Source organism: Nomascus leucogenys, chromosome 19, assembly GCF_006542625.1.
Source record: "Nomascus leucogenys isolate Asia chromosome 19, Asia_NLE_v1, whole genome shotgun sequence".
Taxonomy (NCBI): domain Eukaryota; kingdom Metazoa; phylum Chordata; class Mammalia; order Primates; family Hylobatidae; genus Nomascus; species Nomascus leucogenys.
Window position 1 is genome coordinate 49,712,997 of NC_044399.1, and position 23,691 is coordinate 49,736,687.

At 37.4% G+C, this 23,691-nt stretch overlaps 2 protein-coding genes across 4 annotated transcripts in view; one reads left to right on the forward strand and one right to left on the reverse strand.

Moving 5' to 3' along the window:
• Positions 1-8,201, forward strand: part of EIF2AK2 (eukaryotic translation initiation factor 2 alpha kinase 2) — a 61,499-nt gene extending 53,298 nt beyond the window's left edge. Inside the window, exon 17 of one of the 3 annotated variants that reach the window (XM_030799270.1) lies at positions 48-8,201. In XM_030799270.1, coding sequence (XP_030655130.1) covers positions 48-170 — 123 coding nt within the window. In that variant the 3' untranslated portion in view covers positions 171-8,201. The remainder of the gene's footprint in view (positions 1-47) is intronic. The other 2 variants (XM_030799271.1, NM_001280110.1) reach the window with 2 other exon arrangements.
• Positions 8,202-23,580, reverse strand: GPATCH11 (G-patch domain containing 11). Its single transcript, XM_030799687.1, has 9 exons — positions 23,523-23,580; positions 19,619-19,690; positions 18,178-18,404; positions 17,323-17,364; positions 15,989-16,109; positions 15,770-15,860; positions 13,242-13,355; positions 11,923-12,004; positions 8,202-11,222 (listed from the first exon to the last, which is right to left on the reverse strand). Exons 2-9 carry the CDS (start codon positions 19,675-19,677, stop codon positions 11,167-11,169), a joined length of 792 nt encoding a protein of 263 aa, XP_030655547.1. The 5' UTR covers positions 19,678-19,690; positions 23,523-23,580; the 3' UTR covers positions 8,202-11,166.
• Between the last annotated feature and the right edge of the window lie 111 nt (positions 23,581-23,691).

The following is a 23,691-nucleotide window of genomic DNA, read 5'->3' on the forward strand; positions in this document are numbered from 1 at the left end:
TATTTCAGTGTTTTATTTCTTACTATTGACTCTCACTGTCATTGCAGAAAACTCTTCTACAGAAATTACTCTCAAAGAAACCTGAGGACCGACCTAACACATCTGAAATACTAAGCACCTTGACTGTGTGGAAGAAAAGCCCAGAGAAAAATGAACGACACACACGTTAGAGCCCTTCTGAAAAAGTATCCTGCTTCTGATATGCAGTTTTCCTTAAATTATCTAAAATCTGCTAGGGAATATCAATAGATATTTACCTTTTATTTTAATGTTTCCTTTAATTTTTTACTATTTTTACTAATCTTTCTGCAGAAACAGAAAGGTTTTCTTCTTTTTGCTTCAAAAACATTCTTACATTTTACTTTTTCCTGGCTCATCTCTTTATTTATTTATTTTTAAGACAGAGTCTTGCTCTGTTGCCCAGGCTGGAGTGCAATGACGCAATCTTGGCTCACTGCAACTTCTGCCTCTTGGGTTCAAGTGATTCTCCTGCCTCAGCCTCCCGAGTAGCTGGATTACAGGCATGTGCCACCCACCCAACTAATTTTTGTATTTTTAGGAGAGACAGGGTTTCACCATGTTGGCCAGGCTGGTCTCAAACTCCTGACCTCAAGTAATCCGCCTGCCTCAGCCTCCCAAAGTGCTGGGATTATAGGGATGAGCCACTGTGCCCAGCCTCATCTCTTTGTTCTAAAGATGGAAAAACCGCCCCCAAATTTTCTTTTTCTACTACTAATGAATCAATCAATTCATACCTATTTATTAAATTTCTACTGCTTTTAGGCCAAAAAAATATAAGATTGTTCTCTGCCTCACATAGCTTACAAGCCAGTTGGAGAAATATGGTACTCATAAAAAAAAAAAAAAGTGATGTACAACCACTTGGGAAAACAATTTGGTATCATCTAGTAAAGTTGAATCCATGTATACCCACAAAGCCATCAATTCTATTCCTACATACATGCTTACAAGAATGTCCATAAAACCCTGTTTATAATAGCCAAAAGAACAGGGAACAACCATAATGCCCATCAAAAGAAGAATGGATTAAAAAAATTACATTCACACACAGGAGTACTATATAGTATTGAAAACAATTGAATTACAGCTAAATGTAATAACGTAACACAATACAACTCTCGGGAACATAATGTTAAGTGAACAAAGCAGGTTTTCAGAAAATATATGCGGAATAATTCCATTTACATAAAGTTCCAGAGCATGCAAAACTAAATCATTTTGTATAAGAAACCCAACAAATGTGATGAGACAACAATGGGAAGGAAGGGAATGAGAAATAGTAAATTCTGGATGGTGTTTATCTTTGAGGGAGGGGAATGATGTGATTGGGGAAATGGACTTTCAAAGGTAATGGTAACTTCCTTAAGCTGGATGGTAGGTCCACTAGTGTTTGCTGCATAGTTACACATTTTATCTTAAGTACATTTTGTATCTATTGTAACAACTGTTTTAAAGACAACTGTGCTGTAAGGCAGTAGCTAAAAACAGAAAATAGTCCATCGGGAAGGGTGAGATGGCTTTCTGCTGAGCACAAGGCTAGAAGTGACAGCCCAGTGGGCCTTCCAAGTATATGCCAGGGTGTTAGATGAGTAAAGAGGAGACCACCCAGGAAGTCTGGACAAGGGGCCTGGCATGAGCTCTGGAGAAGATATATTTGAGGAACATTGGGTATGTTAGTTTGTTGTCCTGAATTACTGTAGAGAATCTGAAAGATAATTTAAATTGCATCTTAGAAGAAGAGCCTGAGGGTTAATTTCAACTTAGGGCAATTGTTTTAGTTTGTTTCTTATTGGTTTAAATGGATGCTTGAGGCTGGATAATTTATAAGGAAAAGAGATTTATATGACTTACAGTTCTGCAGGCTGTACAAGAAACATGGCACCAGCATCTGCTTCTGCTCCGGCTGCTTCCACTCATGGTGAAAGGTGAAGGGGAGCCAGATGTGCAGAGATCATATGGCAAGAGACGAAGCAAGAGAGCGAGGGAGAAGGTGCCAGGCTCTTTTTTAACAACCAGCTCTTTAGGGAACTGATAGATTGAGAATTCCTTGCTTCCCCTCCCCAGCACACCCCACCCCCAGGGACGGTATTAATCTATTCTAAACACCTCCCATCAGGCCCCACCTCCAACACTGGGATCAAATTTCAACATGAGATTTTGGGGGACAAACATCCAAACTATAGCAGCAACCAACTACCATTTTAAAACTGCCATGTGATTTTAGGATTTTAAAAAGGGGCCAAATTTAGGTTAAGCAAAAAGTGAAAATACAGTAAGAGAAAATACTTTTATAAAGGCTTTAAAAAGTGTTCATAAAAAGCAGTTCATACGTTTTTCACATAATGTTCATCAATAGATGCTAAAACTATTGGATGAAAAGCTGTTGTGGAATAGGATCTTCACAAGGATTTAAATATAATCCTACAGAAGATATATCAATTATACAGGGGAAAATGTACCTTTACAATGGTCACCACAATAACCAAGTGATTCAATTTAGCATCACCCAAGGTGGAACACCCTAACGTTATGCCCCTCCTGATGTGACTTAAGAATTTTACCTATTTAGTTTTCTTGCACAAAGTGTTAAACTGGAATTTAATCATGAGGGAATTATTAGACAAATCCTGAATGTAATCATTCTATAAGACGATTGACTTGGGCTTCTCAAAAAGTCAGTGTCATGAAAAAAAAAAAAAAGAGAGACTTGTAAGATATAATGACCAAATGCAGTGTTTGAATCTTTATTGTATCCTGGATATTTAAAAAGACAAAAGCTGGACGCAGTAGCTCATGCCCGTTATCCCAGCATTTTGGGAGGTCAAAATGGGAGGATGGCTTGAGCATAGGATTTCGAGACTAGCCTGGGCAACACAGTGAGTTCTCATCTCTACAAAAAATCAGAAAATTAGCTGGGCATGGTAGTATGCATCTGTGGTCCCAGCTACTTGGGAGGGTGAGGTGGGAGGATCACTTGAGCCTAGGAGGTCAAGGCTGCAGTGAGCCATGATCATGTCACTGCATTCCAGCCTGGGTGACAGAGTGAGATCCTATCTGAATAATAATAATAAAAAAAGAAAACAACAACCCAGCAAACAGCTATAAAGATATCTTTGGGACAATTGAGAACATTTGAATATAGACTACATATTAGATAACAATGCCAAATAACTGTTTTCTCAGGTGTGATAATATTATATGTAGAAAATGTTTTCTTGTTTTGTTTTGTTTTTGTTTGTTTGTTTTGAGACAGAGTCTCACTCTGTTGCCCAGGCTGGAGTGCAGTGGCGTGATCTCGGCTCCCTGCAACCTCTGCCTCCCGGGTTCAAGTGCTTCTCCTGCCTCTGCTTCCTGAGTAGCTGGGATTACAGGTGTCTGCCACCACTCCAGGTTAATTTTTTCTATTTTTAGTAGAGATGAAATTTCACCATGTTGACCCAGCTGGTTTTGAACTCCTGACCTCAGGTAATTCACTTGCCTTGGCCTCCCAAAGTGCTGAGATTACAGGCATGAGTCACCGTGCCCGGCCAAAAATGTTTATTTTTAGGCAATGCATGCACAAATATTTAGAGGCCAAGTGTGTCATGATGTCTGCAACTTTCAATGTTCAGCAAAAATCAACATGGAGAGAGAAAGAGGGCACATGTGGCAAAATATTAGCCATTGAACAATTGGTAAATCTAAATGACAGCACACAGGTGTTTGTTGTATTATTCTTTGAACTTTTCTGTAGATTTGGAAATGTTCTGCATAGAGAGAAATCTTTTTTTAAAAAAACAATATCTGGTTTTGATTAATGAGGCTGTATTCAAAAGAAACACTAAATGATGTGGCCATTTAGTGAGAATGTGGCCTTATCTTTACCTGACCTCATTTTAATATTCCTACTCTGGCTGGGCATGGTGACTCATGCCTGTAATCCCAGCACTCTGGGAGGCCAAGACGGGTGGATCACCTGAGGTCAGGAGTTCGAGACCAGCCTGGCCAACATGGTGAAACCCCATCTGTACTAAAAATACAAAAATTAGCTGGGTGTGGTGGCAGGAGCCTATAATCCCAGCTACTCAGGAGGCTGCAGCAGGAGAATCGCTTGAACCCAGGAGCTGGAGGTTGCAGTGAACCGAGATCATGCCATTGCACTCCAGCCTGGGTGACAAGAGCAAAACTCAGTCTCAAAAAAAAAAAAAGAAAAAAAAGATATATATATTCCTACTCTTATGAAATGAATATAGCATTTCTTAGCAACTTCTATTTATTTGTGAGTATATATTTTCTTGGCCTCAAAATTAAAGTAAAAAGTATCCTCTTACTCAGAGGAGGACAGGGGCAAGAGCCTGGGACCTTATTTGCTAATTAAAATGCACATACACACACACACACACAGAAATTTTGAGAGCCATTTTAATATAACTGCCTCCCTAGAAACATACCTTTTAGGGAATTTTTATCACTAAACCACATATTATTTAAATATGTACGTGTTTAACATAAAGACATACATAAAATTCACATGCATACTTAACACTTATGTTAAATATATTCAATGTATATACATATGTACACAATATATGCATATATACATGTGGGTATGTGGTATGTGTGCATGTGTGTGTATGGCCAGCTACATAATTTGTGGGACTAAGGGCAAAATGAAACTGTAGGGCCCTCGTTTAAAAATTAGGTGTGGGGTGCTTCTAAGCACAGTCTTGTGCAACTGCACAGGTTGCATGTCCATGAAGCCATCCTGTGTGTGTGCATATATGTGTATGAATATATATTTTATATAATATATATGCATGTATGTATCTGAGAAGAAATGTTTAAAAGACTACATACAAGCTTTTCCAGGTCTCTACTATCTGTTAACTAACTAGAGACATAACTCACAACATCCAGTCCCCACAGAGTGTTCACCATAATTTGAGATTCTTGGCATGTTAACTTTTCATTATGGAATATTGAATAATTTCAATATTATTCATACTTAAATTTTTTTATGTTCAAACATACACAAAAATAGAATAATGAAACTCTACCCATCACCCAGCTTCAACAAATATCAATACTTTACCGTTCTTAATACATCTAACCCCTTACTTTTTGTTTGTTTCTTTTGGTGAAGTATTTAATTGTAATTTTTTTTTTAAGAGACAGGATCTCACTCTGTCACCCAGGCCAGAGTACAGTGGTACGATCACAGCTCCCTGTAACCTTGAACTCCTAGGCTCAAGTGATCCTCCTGCCTCAGCCGCTTGAGTAGCTGGGACTACATGCATACACCAACACACCCAACTAATTTTTAAATTTTTTGTAGAAATATGGTCTTGCTATGTTTCCCAGGCTGGTCTCAAACTCCTGGCCTTGAGCGATTCCCCTGCCTTGGTCTTCCAAACTGCTGGGATTACAGTGTCCGGCCCTACTGGAATATTTTAAAGTAAATCTCAGGTGTTACATCACTGCACTTGTAAGTACTTTAAAATGTATCTCTAGCAGATAAAGTCTTTTTAACAAAACCACAGCATCATTGTCACACTCAAAAAATTCACAAGATTTCCTTAATTATCATATAATAGTCTGTATTGTTTCTATCTCAAAAATACAGTTTTCTTGGTTGTTGAAATCTAGATCCAACATTGCATTTGGTTGATGTGTCTCCTTTACTCTGTAACATTTACTCCTGCGTTTTAGTTCTTTTTGGCTTTTATTTGTCCTGTGGAATTTCCTCCATTCAGGATTTGACTGAGGGTATCCCCAGAGTGTCCAGTTAGACCTAGAAGCTGGATTTGATCCTGGTTCATTTATTTTCCCCCAAGAATATTCCATAGGTGATGCTATACACTTTCTCTTGCATCATTTCAGGAGGAACATGACGTCTGATTGTTCCACTTTCAGTGATTTTAATATTGATCACTGGGTTCTGGTGGTACCACCTACTACAAAGTTTCTCATCAATCTTTCACCTGATGGTTTTAGCAGCTATTGATGATTGTTGCCTGGATCCATTATTTCATTTCAGGGGTTGTAAAATAGTGATTTTCTGGTTCTATCAAACCTCTTGCATTTATCATCTATGATTCTTCTTTAAGGAACTTTCTCTAAATCTGAATGGGAAAGATGGGATAAATATTTATCAAATTTTAGAGTGAGTTAGTGCCCTAGCAACCTCCAAAGTTGACAAATGAGTATTTCTTTAAAGCAAGGTATGGCCCAACCAATACTTTGAAACCAGCATGTTTAGAATAGAGCAGGAAGAAACTATACTTGAAAGGTCAGAAAGTGGAAAGATTAAGAGGGCCTGAACAATATGAGGACAGAACCAAGAGGAGTTGGCAACTAATTGGATGTGGGGATTAAGGAAAGGTAAGCATCAAAAATTAGCTCCAAGTTTGTTAGGAGGTGAGTAGCAGGATTCTGATGCCATTAAAGTAAATACAGGTCTCAGTCAGATGAACCCCAAGAGCCACATGTATTTGAGGGGTACTTTGTCTCACACTTTTACCTGTTACATGGTTTTCAGTAATTTAGAATTTAAGCCAGTAGTGGGGCTACTGTACATCTATCAACATGGTGAGGTAGAGCATGTTTGGGAGGGAAGACGTTGAATCCCATTTGGTGACAGTGAGCTTGAGGTGCTGCCAGAACACTGCACTGAAGATAGGAGACTGTAGGAAATGCAAAATAGGAAAGGTCTCCACTTAAATGTTAACTCTTTCTCTCTAAACGGCCATCCAGGCCTCAATGTCTGCAGTTCTTGATCTGTGATTATGACTTATCCAAATCTTACATTTCTTAAAAATAGTCATAGATGAAGGGATCATGGTTGATAGATGTATGGTGACATCATTGGCTTAAATTCTAAATAACTAGAAACTGTATAATAGGCAAAACTGTGAGGCAAATAAAATGCTTCTCAAATATGTGTGGCTCTTATGGGGTTAATTTGATTTGGACCTGTATTAATTTCTTATGGCTGCTATAACTAACAAATTACCACAAACTTGGTGGTTTAAAACAACACACATTTATTCTCTTTCTGTTCTGGAGGCCAGAAGTCTAAAATGAGATTCACTGGGCTGCAGTTCACTGGGCAAGGCCATGGTCCTCTGGAGGCTTCCATGATGCATCCCATATTCAGTGTTTCCTGAGTAAGCCCCACCCATGCAGGTCTGCAGTTTTACCTCAACAGGCTTTTGCACTCATTGGCTCTCTCCTGTGGTTTCTATCTGAAATTCTCTTCAATTTTTTTTTTTAATAACAGCTTTATTGAGATATAATTCACATGCCATACAATTCACCTATACAGTATACAATTCAGTAGTGTTTACTATATTCAGAGTTGTGCAACCATCATTTTTCTCACCCCCAAAGAAACCCTATACCCATTAGTATTCACTCTGTTTTCTCACAACTCAAGGTAACCACTAATCTGCTGTCCATCTCTATAGATTTGCCCAAGCTAGACATTTCATATAAATAGAATCATACATGTGGTCTTCTTCACTGAGTATAATGTTTTCAAGGTGCATCCCAGCTGTGGCATGAATCAGCATCTCATTCCTTTTTATTGCCAAATAATATTCTATCATAGGGATTCGTCACATTTTATGTATCCATTCATCAGCTGATGGACATTTGGGTTGTTTCTATTTTTTGGCTACTATGAATAATGCTACTATGAACTTTTGTGTACAAATCTTATGTGGACATGTTTTCATTTCTCTTGGATGTATATTCCTAGGAAAATGGCTGGATTATATGGTAACTCTCCTCATAACTTTGCATATCAAAATTATATCCATCTTTCAGAATCCAAATTCAGTGTTATTTCCAAAGTGTTCCAACATCTCCCACTCAAAATGAATCTTCTCCCTAATACTCCCATTGTTTAGTACCTAATTGTTCTTACCAGTTTGTCTTAGAGCTCAGTCATTCCTACACAGCACTTTTCTTCATTATACTGCTAATTTCATTATACTGTAAGAGTGGGGACAAGCTGTTCCTCTTGTATACCACAAAGCAGTGAGTGCGCTGCTGTGAAGAAAGCAGGAACTCAAAGTTAAGGATTTTGAATGCTTGAGCCTATAAAATGTGTCTAATAAATAATAATGTTCATTTTCAAATTTCAACAATTAAACGTTTAACAAATAACACTTGAAATAAATGTTTGTTAGAAAAACCAATTTGGTATGTTAAAGTATTTATTTTGAATTTCAGAAACTACAGTATTCTGGATTTTTAATTAAGAAAATTAGTCATTTTAGAATTTCTAGATAGGACTTTGAAAATAAACATAGCACAATATACACAAAAGTAAATGACAACATGACATTAAATTTTACATTGTTTTGCAGTTTCAAATTTCCTATGAATGTTCTACAACAAATTTTAAAATTCTTTTCAATGTTTTGCTTCCCTCAGTGTTCATTATTGCCTATTTATAAAGTCATAAAAGGCCTAAAAATAAGTTTTTACTCATATTGAAAGTCTGATTTTTTTTTTTTCCCTTAAGATGGAGGTCTCTCACTATATTGCCCAGGCTGGTTTCAAACTCCTGGCCTCAAAGGATTCCCCACCTCAGCCCCCTGAGTAGCTGGGATCAAAGACATGCACCATTGCACCCGGCTGAAAGCCTGTATTTTTATCCTTTGATGGACAACAGAGGATATCTCCCACTCTCTAAGCTGGTCTAGTTCTAGTCCTAGGCCTGTAAATGTAGACCACAATCCTGGTGAAGTCATGGGTTCCATCAGTGTTATTCTGGTATTCTCAGCATAATTGTCATGAACATATTTAAAATATTTTAGGCCCCTGAGCAGGTGTGGGTTGTCCTCATAGTAAGAGGAGAAAGGGAAGCCGATTCCCGTCTAACTCCATTCCATCTGAAATTATCCATTTGGCTTTGGGATTTGACTGAATGTTGGTATGTTGGCCGAAATGACACCAAAGTATTGACTGTAACTGCAAGGGTAAAATGTACTCCTCTGTTTTATTAATAGCTACATATATATATATATATATATATATATATATATAATTTTTTTTTTTTTTTTGAGACAGGGTCTTGCTCTGTCACCTAGGCTGGAGTGCGGCAGCATGATCTCAGCTCACTACAATATCTGCCTCCCAGGTTCAAGCAATTCTCACGCCTCAGCCTTCTGAATAGCTGGGATTACAGGCGAGTGCCACCATGCCCAGCTAATTTTTGTATTTTTAGTAGAGACAGGGTTTCACCATGTTGGCCAGGTTGGTCTTGAACTCCTGGCTTCAAGTGATCTGCCCGCCTTGGCCTCCTAAAGTGCTGGGATTACAGGAATGAGCCACTGCGCTCAGCCAATTTTATAATTTTTTTAAAACAAAAAAGTAAATATTAATAGCATCCAACCATATAAACTTAAATATTATATATATATATATATATATATATACACACACATATTTACATTCATAAAAATAATGATTCGTTTTCTGGATGAAGAACTGAGGCCCAGAAGTTAACTAGATTAGTGGCTCAAGCTAGGCTGCAATTTAGAATCAAGGGCAGTGATGCCCAAGTCACAGTGACTAATGGCATCAGAATCTCTTGGGATGGGACCCTTTTATTATTATTTTGTAAAGCTCCCCAAGTTAAACTTGAAAAGTGAATTAGGTCATATGAGGTCAGAGATTAATACAGGTTGTACTACTGATTATCTTACCCTAGCAAGTGTAGGTTAGTTTTTACGATCTTCTTACGTATGCTGTTTCTAATAAAAGGGGTTGTTCTCTTGCTCAATCTAACTAAAAGGTGAGCTATAAAATCACACAGGTGATCACAACTCTATCCAAAGAATGGTGGTGCTCCATACTTAACCTCAGCACTAGTTCTTATCCTCAGGTGCTTATCACTCGTTCTTGGGACTTCAAAATAAATATATAAGTATCCAGGAACCACCTTAGCCTAGATAAATCAAAATCAATCACTAGGAGAGACACCTGAGCATATGAACTTTTAAAAAGGTTCATGATTTTGATGCCTCACCCTGGATGGAGCTTTCTCCTAGTATGCCACACGGTATGTCCTTAGCTGTATTCAGTAAAATTACAGGGAAGCAGATTTCAGTTTAAGAGAAAACAACGAAAACAATTTAGAGCTACCCAGTAATGGAATGGTTTTAAAGCAGTGAGCTCTCTGTGGCTGGAAGAATAAAAGCAAAGGTTGAACTATCACTTGCTGGGAATGCTATCAAGGGATTTCCAAATTCAGTAAGTACTTGGATCACACAATATTTGAGTTTCCTCACAATTCTTAAGTTTCTCTAGCCAAAACTTCCAACAGATCACATATAATGGATATAGACATTGTCATGAAAACTCATGATTTTACCAGAAATTATCACAGTTATTTTGTCTGTAAAATGGATTAGAATTTAGTAGTACTGGTCAAACATTGCCTCTGACATCAGCCTTATTGAGGGGAATACTTTTCCCCTCCTCTTCATGCTTGGATGGAGGGAAGGGAAATTCTCCTTGCTCCTTCAAAGCAAGAACTGTAGGAAAAAGCTCTCTGAACCCTCATTCATTCCTTCCCAACAGAGAACTGTCTAATCCCATGGGTGATACAAGAAGGAACTGAGCGTGCGTGGTCTAGCCGCTGGTGGTTTCCCTGACCTTGAAAGCTAACTGGTCTCAGAATGCAAAGATGGGCTCTGCCCCAACAAGGCAGAGACCCGCTGTTCTCTCCAACCAGGGAGAAATATTACAGTGTCTGACTGGAGAAAAAGTCAACCTTCTTCTCTATATCAGTTTATTCACTGATAAAGTGGATATTTTTCTCTTCCTCTGACTCCCATTTCTTATTTCTCAATTTGTTCCAAAGTGAAGAGGGGAATAAGAAGTTACCTGTTGGTGTCCTTAAACCCCTCACGTATCATAATACAGCAATAAATTGTAACTGTCCATCTCTGTGATACTCGTGTCCTGAAATGCCATTGCATTATTTTTTTCAAGTCAATGAACGCTCATATTCTAAAGTACAAAAAGAACAAAACATTACATAAAGTCCCTCTTTCTTTACTGGCATAAAAAATTTGGGATTTCCAACTGCTGAAATGTCTATCCCTAGGAAATAATAACATTTTTCAAGTTTCCACTTTATTGGGAATAATCTTAGTCATGATCTGCAGAAGTTGGTCCTGGACAATTTGAAGATAGGTCTTCTTTATCTGTAAGTTATGTGAGGGAAATGAAAGATTAATACAACTTCTACAGTAAACTATTTTAGAAAATTATTTCAACATAACATGCATTTTTTGATCTGATGTTTTCTACTTATTCTGCTAAACAAACCAGAAAAGATAAAAACAACAGTAACCAAAAATGCTTCACTCTCAAGTACAAAGTTCTTAAATACAAGTAAGCAAAGGTAGCTTGGGCAAAGGTGTTAGAAGGAGAAACACTTGGCTCTGTAAGACACCTGGTAAGTAAACTATTTCTATCCTTACAATGGAAAAAAAAAGAGAAAGGAATGGATTTCAACATATCTGACTTTTTGGTTTAGGGGCAATATTCTATCTAACTATATAAAAATTAGCTCTAAAATTTAATATAAATTATTTCAAGTATCTGTAGCCAAGGAAAGAATCTTTAAAAATAAAGCACAAAACATTCCTCATCCTTAGGTTATTCTAAAATTGTTTCTTTTGAAACAAAACACTGAAAAATTCCCTTCCACACATTCAGTTTCTGAAAAGTTAAATGCAATTTTAATAAAGCCTCAATTATTTCTATATCCACTATTTAAGACATTGGTCCCACATTACCATTTGAATGGAATAAGAAATTTCCATTGTCAGTGGGAAATGACTTTAACTAAAAATTGGAGAGCATTCATCTATTTTTAAAAAGTATAAAGTATTTTCTTACCTTCATAGGCTGTTCCACACCAAATACAATATAGATGTTCTTCTCTTAAATAACTAGTCAATATTTGTAATTTTTCCAGTACCTAGATATAGGATACAAGCACATTATTAATACTTTACATTGAACAGAACTTTGGTTTTCTGGCTCTTAGATCATGCTGAATTAGCTCAAGGCTGCAAATATTCTGCTATACTCTGGAATAGTTATTAGGAATGTCAAGGGCAGAACTGATATATTCGAATGTGTTCCAGTTCATTAGCCACCCCGAGATTTTCACAAGTCTACCAGACACAATAGAGACTGCTTGTTAACATTGAGAAAATAGTTTTCGGATGGCCTTATTATAATCGGCATCCTTTAAAGGCTTTTTCTACTTTCAAGGCATTTACCTCCCCCAAATAAGGTGAAGGTGAATATTGCCTCCTTTTGCCATAAAAGTTCTCATCAATGGTCTCCCAATTAAGTGGAATATAGGTTTTCCAAATTGTGAATGTTTCCCACAAAATTATTATACTCAAGTAACCATAGGAATGTATTTTCCTTTATTGAATAATCTCTATTTCCTTTTTTTTTTTTTTTTGAGACAGGGTCTTGTTCTGTCACCTAGGCTGGAGTGCAGTGGTGTGATCTCGGCTCGCTGCAACCTCTGCCTCCCCGGCTCAAGTGATCCTCCTGCCTCAGCCTCCTGAGTGGCTGGGATTATTGGGTGCTCCACACCTGGCTAATTTTTGTATTTTTAGTAGAGACTAAAATACACCACCATGTTGGCCAGGCTGGTCTTGAACTCCTGACCTCAAGTGATCCACCAGTTTTGGTCTCCCAAAGTGTTTGGATTATAGGCGTGAGCCACCGTGCCCGGCCTCCATTTCCTTTTGATTATGTTTTTTTGTTGTTTATGAGTAGGAGAAAAAAGTACACATTAGAATGACTTGTAGAAGTTTCGAAGGAAATAAGGTATAAATTAAAATAATTTACATTTGTTGCTAATTCATCATTCAAACTGAAGCTGAGATGAGAGGACAAATGGAAGCTAAAGGGAAAAATTATATGTAAGTTTTGATTTGGGGTTAATAAAATAATCCTGCAATGCAGTACCTCTCAACCATTTTTTCCTTTCGGGGACATTTAGTAATGTCTGGAGAGGGTTTTGGTTGTCATAAGCAAAAGTGCAACTGGTATCTGGTGGGCAGAGGCCAGAGATGCTGCTAAACATCTTGGAATGCACAAGACAACTCCCCACAACAACGGATTACCACAACTCAAAGTGTTAATGTTGCCAAGGCTGAGACACCCTATGAAGGAAATGGTGCAAAGCATACACTTAAATCTTCACTCTTATATTCATCTTCATCCTGTTCTTTTTCTTCTTCATCTTCTTCAGTCTCCTCTTCAAGCCTCAACCAGTACCATGCTTCCCTGGGAACCTGAATATTCTGAAAATGCAGAAGTATTCTCAGTTAAACATACTAAACATAAGAGCATGACAAATATGTTCATGTCAACATGAATTCATTCTTTCCATACATATTCACCGAGTGTGGCTTTACGAGTAAAAACACTGGCTGGGCGTGGTGGCTCACGCCTATAATCCCAGCACTTTGGGAGGCAGAGGTGGGTGGATCACGAGGTCAAGAGATCAAGATCAACCCGGCCAACATGGTGAAACCCCATCTTTACTAAAAATACAAAAATTAGCTGAGCGTGGTAGTGCGTGCCTGTTGTCCCAGCTACTCAGGAAGCTGAGGCAGGAGGATCGCTTGAACCCGGGAGGTGGAGGTTGCAGTGAGCCAAAATCATGCCACTGTTCTAGGCTGGCAACAGAGACTCCATCTCAAAAAAAAAAAAAAAACAAAAAAAGTAAAAGTAAAAACATTGTACCATGATCTACGGGGATGCAAAGTCCAATTCTTTAGAATTGTCCAGTTGTCTCTAAGTTCCTCCTGACAGTCTAGCAGGAACGATAGGCTATGGGTACAAAATAATACATACATGCTACAAAATCATAAGTGCCATAAAATACACTCAAAGTAAAGTAATATGTTAGAACAAGAAAGTGAGAGATTCCTTCCAGTAATCTATATATAAGGGAAATTTTACAAACCTTTTTGAGACTTCAAATGAAGTCGTTTTATTTTTATAGTACTTGAACCACTAAGATAAAAGCAAAGATGGAATTTATTTACTTATTATTATTTTCTTTTTTTGTAGAGATGGGGACTTGCTATGTTGTCCAGGCTGGTCACAAACTCCTGGACTCAAGCAATCCTACAGCCTCGTCCTCTCAAAGTACTGAGATTACAGACATGAGCCACCATGCCCAGCCAGAGACAGAATTTTTAAAAAACCATTCAAATTTGAACTAGATAGCATTCCACCTTTATTTTATTTTATTTTTGAGACAAGGTCTCACTCTGTCGCCCAGGCTGGAGTGCAGTGGCATGAACATAGCTAAATGCAACCTCAACCTTCTGGGCTCAAGTGATTCTCCCACTTCACCTTCCCGAGTAGATGGGACTACAGGTGTGTGCCACCACATGCAGCTAATTTTAAAATGTTTTGTAGAGATGGAGTCTTGAAATGTTATCCAGGCTGGTCTGCAACTCCTAGGCTGAAATAATCATCCTGCCTTTGCCTCCCAAAGTGCTAGGATTACAGGATTGAGCCATCATGCCTGGCCCACCCTGATTTTAATAGTTAGACACATATTAGATACTGAATAGGAACTGAAAATAGGCTATTCTTATTAATCAAATACTATAAAGAACAGAATTTGTGCACATAATAGTCGTAATTGATATTCAAATAAAGAGTACAATTAAATGTAAAATTTTATTTAACCCTTTTTGTTTTACTATAGTTACCGTAAAACTATAAAACCATAGTTACTATAAAACCCTGGGTTTTATAGTAATCCAGACAACTCAGGTTACTATAGTAAATAAGCCATTTTTGTATCAATTATCACAGATCAGAAATGCACATTACATGAAAGCTTTAATGAGTAGATAAACCAGGCTTGGAGTTCTTAGTTTTATATATGTATATATATAAATAAATATATAATATGTATAAAAATATATTATATATTATATATTATATAAAATATATTATATATTATATAAAATATAAAAATATATTATATATTATATAAAATATAAAAATATATTATATATTATATATTATATAAAATATAAAAATATATTATATATTATATAAAATATAAAAATATATTATATATTATATAAAATATAAAAATATATTATATATTATATAAAATATAAAAATATATTATATATTATATAAAATATAAAAATATATTATATAAAAAAAAAAATATATATATATAAAATATAAAAATATATTATATATTATATAAAATATAAAAATATATTATATATTATATAAAATATAAAAATATATTATATATTATATAAAATATAAAAATATATTATATATTATATAAAATATAAAAATATATTATATATTATATAAAATATAAAAATATATTATATATTATATATAATATAAAATATATATTATATATTATAAAAATATATTTATATTATATAAAATATATAAATATATTATATATTATAAAAATATTTATATTATATAAAATATATAAATATATTATATATTATATATTATATTTATATAATATATAAAATATTATATAATAAATAAATATTGTATATACATATATATTATATATAATAAATAAATATTGTATATACATATATATTATATATAATAAATAAATAAATATATATATATATATATAAATATATGGGAAATCACAGTAGGTGCCAAAACACTTTACTGAACTGAAAGCTGATAAAAGGCTTACTTTCTGGGCATCCAATTGTTGACAGGCTCGCTGGCTTCTTCTGAGATCTCCTTCTAGCTTCATTTCATCTTGCTTATTTTTAAGTCGCATTCTAATTGAAAGAAAACATTGTAAACTAAAGGTCTACATTCTCTTTAACCATTTTATATGCCCAAGTACCAGAGAACATACCACAATAAAGAGGAAATAAATCCAAAACCAGCTCAAAAATAGTTTTACCGAAACTGTTCTGCAGCTTTTTCTTCAGCTTGGTTTTTCATGTGAATCTTTTTTCTGTAGCTTTCCAATTTCTCCTCTGCTTTCCGTTTTAATGATGCCTCGTGACCAATGCCACTTTTCCCTATTCAAACAGAAAATTCTGATGAGAAACATACTGACTTTGTGCTTCAAAACAAGACAATTTAACTATGTACAAATTAAATGCAATTCTCATTTGAGTACTATCACTCACAAATCATTTCAGTATACTAATAGTAGAAAACACTAGGGTTTTTTTTTAAGCCCAAAACATAATCCTGTTTTTACAAAGATTATTAATCTCATCTTATAAGATAGTAATACTATAAACAATTTTTCAAATCAGAAAAACAGTATTAGCTGTTACAGTTTTATTTAAATATGATGAATAAAATATATCTTTTTCTCTTGAATTCATCCAAGTATTAAGCAAAACATTTGGTAGATAAATCTGTCTCAGAACACTTTTATTTTATTTTATTTTATTTTTATAAAGACAGGCTGGTATGTAGTGGCACAATCATGGCTCACTGTAACCTTGAACTTGTGGACTCCAGGAATCGTCCCATCTCAGCCTCCTGAGTAGCTAGGACTACAGGTGCGTGACACTATACCCAGCTAATTTTTAAAATTTTTTGCAGAGATGAGGTCTTGCTATGTTGCCCAGGCTGGTCTCAAACTCCTGGCTGCTTTTTTTTTTTTTTTTTTTTTTTTTGAGATGGAATTTCACTCTTGTTGCCCAGGCTGGAGTGCAATGGCGCAATCTCAGCTCACTGCAATCTCTGCCTCCTGGGTTCAAGCGATTCTCCTGCCTCGGCCTCCCGAGTAGCTGGGATTACAGGCCATGTGCCACCACGCCCGGCTAATTCTGTATTTTTAGTAGAGATGGAGTTTCTCCATGTTGGTCAGGCTGGTCTTGAACTCCCGACCTCAGGTGATCTGCCCGCCTTGGCTACCCAAAGTGCTGGGATTACAGGCATGAGCCACTGCGCCCAGCCAACTCTTGGCTTTAAGCATTCCTTCTGCATTGGCCTCCCAGAGCAAAACAGTTTTAAGACATTTCAATGGACAAAAACGGTATTGCACATTCAATGGTTATAATGATTTGTTCTTTCCACATTTGTGTGGTTTAAATTTTATTTTATACTCACTAAAACTTATTTCTTTGCTGGTTCAAGAGGTTTAGAAATTTAACAAAATTTTACTGAACTATAACAGTATTATCATTAAAAAAAAGTATTTATTGAGCAAATATATGTGGTAGACCTAAGCTAAGTTATTATTACTGGCAAATATGCTCCAAAATAATTACATACCTGTTTTGATATTGAGAGGAATTGGTTCAACAATACCACCCCCTGAAAGAGAATGAAATACGAACAACTTCAGAAAATTTTCCTCAAACTACAGGACAGTATAAGTATGCAACTTTATAATGCTCTATGCATATGCCCTCCTGTTTCAGTGATATTCAAAACTGAAATCTGAGCATCAGTATTCTATATATAATCAATTACCTCCCTTGTCTTCAAATACCTACTCATCAAAAAGGCTGATTCACAGCCTCCTATGCCACCTAAAGGTGGAGTTTTAAGAAGGAACAACACTGATATTATTGGTGCAAGACAGTGACAGCCTTAAGTGAAAGCAAAGCAATTACGATAAAGGAAAGAAAAACTGTTTACAGAGGTTACTATAAATATATAGCATCTCTATCTTAATAAGAAGTTTCACTTCCTAAAAAGAGAGGTGAGAATTGAGCCTCTCCAACTCGACGGTCACTCAGATGGCTGCCACAGGTACAGAGCAGGCAGGGCAAAGTCTTGCCATCATCCTCAGTGTTGTTTCAATGTATTTAGCCATTGCACTTCTCAACCCATCACTTATCACCATTCTTTGCTTCTTCTGTTGTAAGCCACATCCATCTCGGTTGTTAGTGCCTTCAAGGCTAAGCTGGGCTGATAAGCAGCTCTTGATGGCACATGTGGTATCTAAAATGGATGTGGGAATGATGAAAGTTCTCCATAAGGCTTGTTAATACATAATAGACTAAAAAGCCTAAGTTGTTATAATTTCTGTGTAGATAAAGATTAAAGCATCAGCTTTGGTCCTCATCCATAAGTCACAATTAGGTGGTAAGGAATACCTCTCTATTTCCACATGTGACTTACCACTCTTGCCAAGTGCCTGACCACTTTTATAGCCCATCTTTTGGAGCAAGGCAAACCCTTTGTTTTCACAGCCTAGTGCATTCTTCAACCCAATGTCACGTCTTTCTTGTTCTTCTTCTTTTAAACTCTTCTGCCTGTTTTTCAAATTGGCTTCCTGTTGCTTTTCTTCTTTTCGACGGGCTTCTCGGATTTGCCTTAGCATTGGCAATCCTGGTCTGATATCTTCTCTGAATAAGGGAAAAGTTTGTTTTAGATGAGTCCATAAAGTTTTCTTTTCTTTTTTCTTTTTTATTTTTTGAGATGGAGTTTCACTCTTGTTGCCCAGGCTGGAGTGCAATGGCATGATCTCAGCTCACTGCAACCTCCACCTCCTGTGTTCAACCGATTCTCCTGCCTCAGCCTCCTGAGTAACTGGGATTACAGGCGCCCACTACCATGCCCAGCTATTTTTTGTATTTTAGTAGAGACGGGGTTTTGCCATGTTGGCCAGGCTGGTCTTGAACTCCTGACCCCAGGTGATCCGCCTGCCTCGGCCTCTCAAAGTGCTGGGATTACAGGCGTGAGCCTCTACGCCTGGCCAAGTTTTCTCATAACTCTGTCACTTACTCACCTGACAACAGTTAATATGTCGGCGCTACCTCTATGATCAACTTTGTTATTATGATATTAGAACATAATCAGTGACCTCCAAGAATGGCTGTTTTAGTAGAAATGATGAAGGCTGGTGCCAGATCGTAGGAAAATAAGGAAAGCACAAAGTTGAAGAAATCAGATACAGTAAGTTTAGACTTACTACGTTTCTAGGATGTTGGCAATAATAAAGAACAAAGTTGTATAGTAGCTAGAAGAGACAATATGATGTAATAAAGGAAAAGGAGTAAATTTCCTTGGAAGAAGGCAATAAAAAGGACCAAGGGCAAAAGTAAAATGGTTAGCATTAAAAGGAGGAAGTAGATTCTAGTATCTTTCTATGGAGACATAGGAGGTATTTCCATAAAGCAAGAAAACTGACTTTCCAACTGCACATTTAAAATCAATGTCAGGCTGGGCACGGTGGCTCATGCCTGTAATCCTAGCACTCTGGGAGGCCAAAGCCGGATTGCCTGAGCCCAGGAGTTGGAGACCAGCCTTGGCAACATAGTGAGACCTTCTCTCTACAAATAATAAAAAAGAAGAGTTAGCCGGGCATGATGGTGCAGGCCTGCAGTCCCAACTACTTGGGAGGCCGAGATGGGAGGATCTCCTGAGCCTGGAGAGTTTGAGTCTGCAGTGAGCTATGATTGTGCCACTGCACTCCAGCCTGGCTAACAGAATGAGACCCTGTCTCAAAAAAATAAAATGAAATGAAATGAAATGAAAATAAAATAAAATAAAATCAATGTCATTGCTTAATCTACACATCTTATACGTATCATTGCATTGGGTGTGCACATTTACTTACTGGACATTAATGAAGGAATCAGACATATAGTCCTCTTCTTCTGCCATGTTCAACTTCATATGGCTGTAGTATCTACAAATAAAGTAATAATTACTTTTTTTTTTTTTTAGTTTATCAGAATGGAAATAAACCTTTCTGTATGTGCAGCCATGAGCTGTCTCTAGAGCTCTACTATATATTCAAGTGCCCTTTGGACATCTTTATCTGTGGACATTTCAAACTCAACAATCTAAACAACTCATTTCTTTCCCCTTTCCCCAGCCTTCTACATCCCCTGTATTTCCATGTTAATGTCGTCATTATCTTCTTCTTCCTGACCTCTTATGAAGCTCTGTCGTCTTCCTCCATAAAACTCCTCACAGACATTTTTTCTACAGTTGTGACCACTGCTTTAGTTCAGGCACTTTTTTTTTCTCACCTGAACTATTTACAACAGCTTCTATATCAGCTTCTTAGTTGGTCTCCTCTTCCAATCCATCCTCTGCACCCCATCCAGAGGTTTTTTTTGTTTATTTGCTTGTTTGTTTTTAAATACAAGTCAGGTCAGGTTACTAGCCTGTTTCAAATCCTTCATTAAACCTGACTCTGTAGGCAGTGGGGGACCAGGAACTTTTGCAAAGCATGAGATGTTGTCCTTCATAATCTGACACAACTGTCCCTAAGGATTCATTATGCAAGCCCCATGGCTCCTCACTGCCCTCTGAACACAGCACAGACATTTCTTCCCTGTAGGCCAAGGCTATCCTCCCTTCAGAAACCTCTCCTGACCACTCCAGGCCTTTCTTTCTCTACAGCACTTTATGTCCAAGCTGCTCATTTGGAACTTGATATAGTTAACAACACACTTATGTGGAAATATTTTGAGGGACAGTTTCTATCCAAAATAGTTAAAATCATATAATTATTGGCCCTTAAAGGGTTAAAGTAATTATCTACAAAAGTACTTCTCAAACTTTATTGTGTATACAAATTGCACTGAGATCTTCTTAAAATGCAGAATCTGATTCTGGGGCTGGAACCTGAGCTTCTGCATTTCTAACAGGTTCACAGGCAATGTCAGTGTTGCTAGTTCAGTTGCTTAAGACAAAAGTGTAGTCACTTGTTGTGGTGCATATGTACTGTTTTTTCCTGCCTACCATCTTTTCCTTTGGGAACCCAACCCTCTGCCCTTCATGTGGTTCTAGTGGACGGTGGCAATGTCAGTATCCCATATTTCCTTGGGCACAAAGATGGTGAATTATAGTACTCTATGTCCAGCACCAGGGGACGAGATGACCCAGCCAGGGAAATAACCATCTCTTTCCTTACATTATATGAATATACGGGTTGTGGGGGAAAGAAGGTCTTTTATGGGTGTTTCTGAACTGGGAGAATGTGAAGCTGGGCTGTGGATGGCCATCTTCTTGGCCACATGAAGGGATCTTGTCTGAAGAATGAAGCCAGATAGAGAAAATGAGCCTAGTTTCCAAGGCTGTGGATTCTTTGATGCTGCGACTTAGCATTCTACCCCATTACATAGACTAATACATTTCTGCATTACTTAAGCTTGCTGAAGTAGGGGTTCTGTCATCTGCAATCAAGTGTCTAGACAATTACATTGGATGAAAAAAGGATTACTATACTAATTTTTAATGGTTTTCTTGTTTTTTTTGAGACAGAATCTCGCTGTATCGCCCAGGGTGGAGTGCAGTGGTGTGATCTCAGCCCACTGCAACCTCCACCTGCTGAATTCAAGCAATTCTCGTGCCTCAGTAGCTGGGATTACAGGCATCCACCACCACACCCAGCTAATTTTTGTGTTTTTAATAGAGACAGGGTTTCACCATGTTGGCCAGGCTGGTCTCAAACTCCTGGCCTCAAGTGATCCACCTGCCTCACTTGGTCTCCCAAAGTGCTGGGATTACAGGCATAAGCCACCACACCTGGCCTGGTTTTTTATATTTTTAATGTATATCTTCTCAACTAGATAATGTATATCTTGTGTTAAACACAAAGACAAGTCCCCTATATCCTCCCTACCTACCACTGCATCCCAAACATAAATGCTTAATAATTGTTTAGCAACAATGAGGATAAAAAGGGTCTTTAATATTTGTAATTTTATAACTTTTTCCAATGTCAACATGTCATTTTTAAACACTTTTTAAATAAGTACAGAAAACACATAAAACAAACGTACAACTGAATACATTTTTGTGAGTCAAACATTCTTGTAACCATGTGGTACCCTCCAAAATGGCTCTCAATCATTCTTGCTGTGTGGTTTTCTGCATCCTTAGTGTAGTCTCCTTCCACAGTGAACAGGATTAACCTGTGTAACCAATAGGATTTTGTGGAAATGATGGAGCTGATTTTTTGGTCATAACTGCAGCTCTTAGGTCATTCTAACTTTGAAGTTAGATGACTCACTTGAAGGAAGTCAGCTGTCACATAATAAGGATACTCAAGAAGCTCTATGGAGAAAGTCACACGATTGGAACCGAGTCCTCCTATTAAAAGTCACACGATTGGAACCGAGTCCTCCTATTAAAAGCCAGCACAAAGTTATGAGCCACAGGAGTGAGCTACCTTGGAAACGGATCCTCTTGCTCCAGTCAGGACTTCAAATGATTCAGCCTGGGCTGGCATCTTCACTGCAACTTCTTAAGAAAGTCCATGCTAAACTAAGCTAAGCTGCTGACAAATTCCTGACCCATAGAAACTGTGAGATAACAAATGATTACAGTTATCTTAAGGTGCTACATTTGGGGATAATTTGTTATGTAGCAAAAGTTATCAGGAAGTAGAACCTTATCAGGCACCTGGGAGCCCTCTTTGTCCCCTATCCAGTTGCAACTCTCTTTTGGTTCTAAGAATAGTCACTATTCTGTTTTTTATGGCAATCATTTCCTTCATTTTCTTGATAGTTTTGTCATCCACGTGTGCATCTTTAAACATTACAGTTTAGTTTACCTATTTTTATTATAAGTTAAAAACATGCACTATTATATACAGCATTTATGGTAATTCACCCACTTCCTCTAAACCTCAGATTCTTCATTTGTAATAACAGCATTTTTACACATAATGGTTTAACACTTACCCAGTATATCACACATTTTGATCACATTTAACCACCACTAACAACTCTACAAGGTAGGAATAGTTTTTCCTGCTGGAGAAATTAAGGTTCAGTATGGCTAAATGACTATTTCAAAACCACAAAGAATCTGGGTCATACTGCCTTGCAAATAGGATTTCATTGTTTTTAAGAGATCTACTTAACTTTAAAGTGTCAGGCACATATGAATGGGGTTACAGGTTGCTTTTAAAGCTCTCTTTCTATTGGTAAAATATACTTTAGCATTATCCATTTCCATCAAAGATAAGCATAAACTTCACGAGGCGATACCCTGGCAGAGATGATGGAGGCTTGTACCAGAGTGATAGCAATGGAAGTGGTCGCATTTGGGGTGCACTTGAAGGTAGAGCTTACAGGATTTGTTGATGTTGTAGGTAGTATGTAAAGAAGGATGTCAAGACAACGCTAAGTTTTTGGCCTGAATACATGGAAGAATGGAGTTAACGTTTTTTGAGAGTGGGAAGACTGTAGGAGTAGGTTTGTTTTTGTTTTTTTAGGGGGTGTAGTCGGGAAACAGACATATTGAGAGTCCCATTACATATCCAAGTGGAGAGATGGACCTACAGTATAAATGTGACAAGAAACGTCCCACTCTCAACACTACGCTCAGGAACCGCTGATCCCTTCCCTCCCGCGTTCCTCCTGGCTGCAAGCGTCCCACAGACGCAACCACCCATGGATGGAAAAGTGGCTGACGGTGTGATACGGTAGTCATGGCCAGCGCACTCTGCCTTTTATCATTCTACCGGCTGTACCCAGACCCTTACCTGACAGCTCTCTTACCTGACAGCTCTCTACTCGCCCCGGTTCGGCGCCGCGGAGCGCGCGCTGCGCATGCGCCCACCGACCAGCGTCGGACTTCCGGGCCTCGGCTCCCGAGTGCAGACTATTGGAAACTTGCGGTGGGTGGGGAAATAGGAGGACGCGTTGACTGCGCTTGCGCAAGACCAGC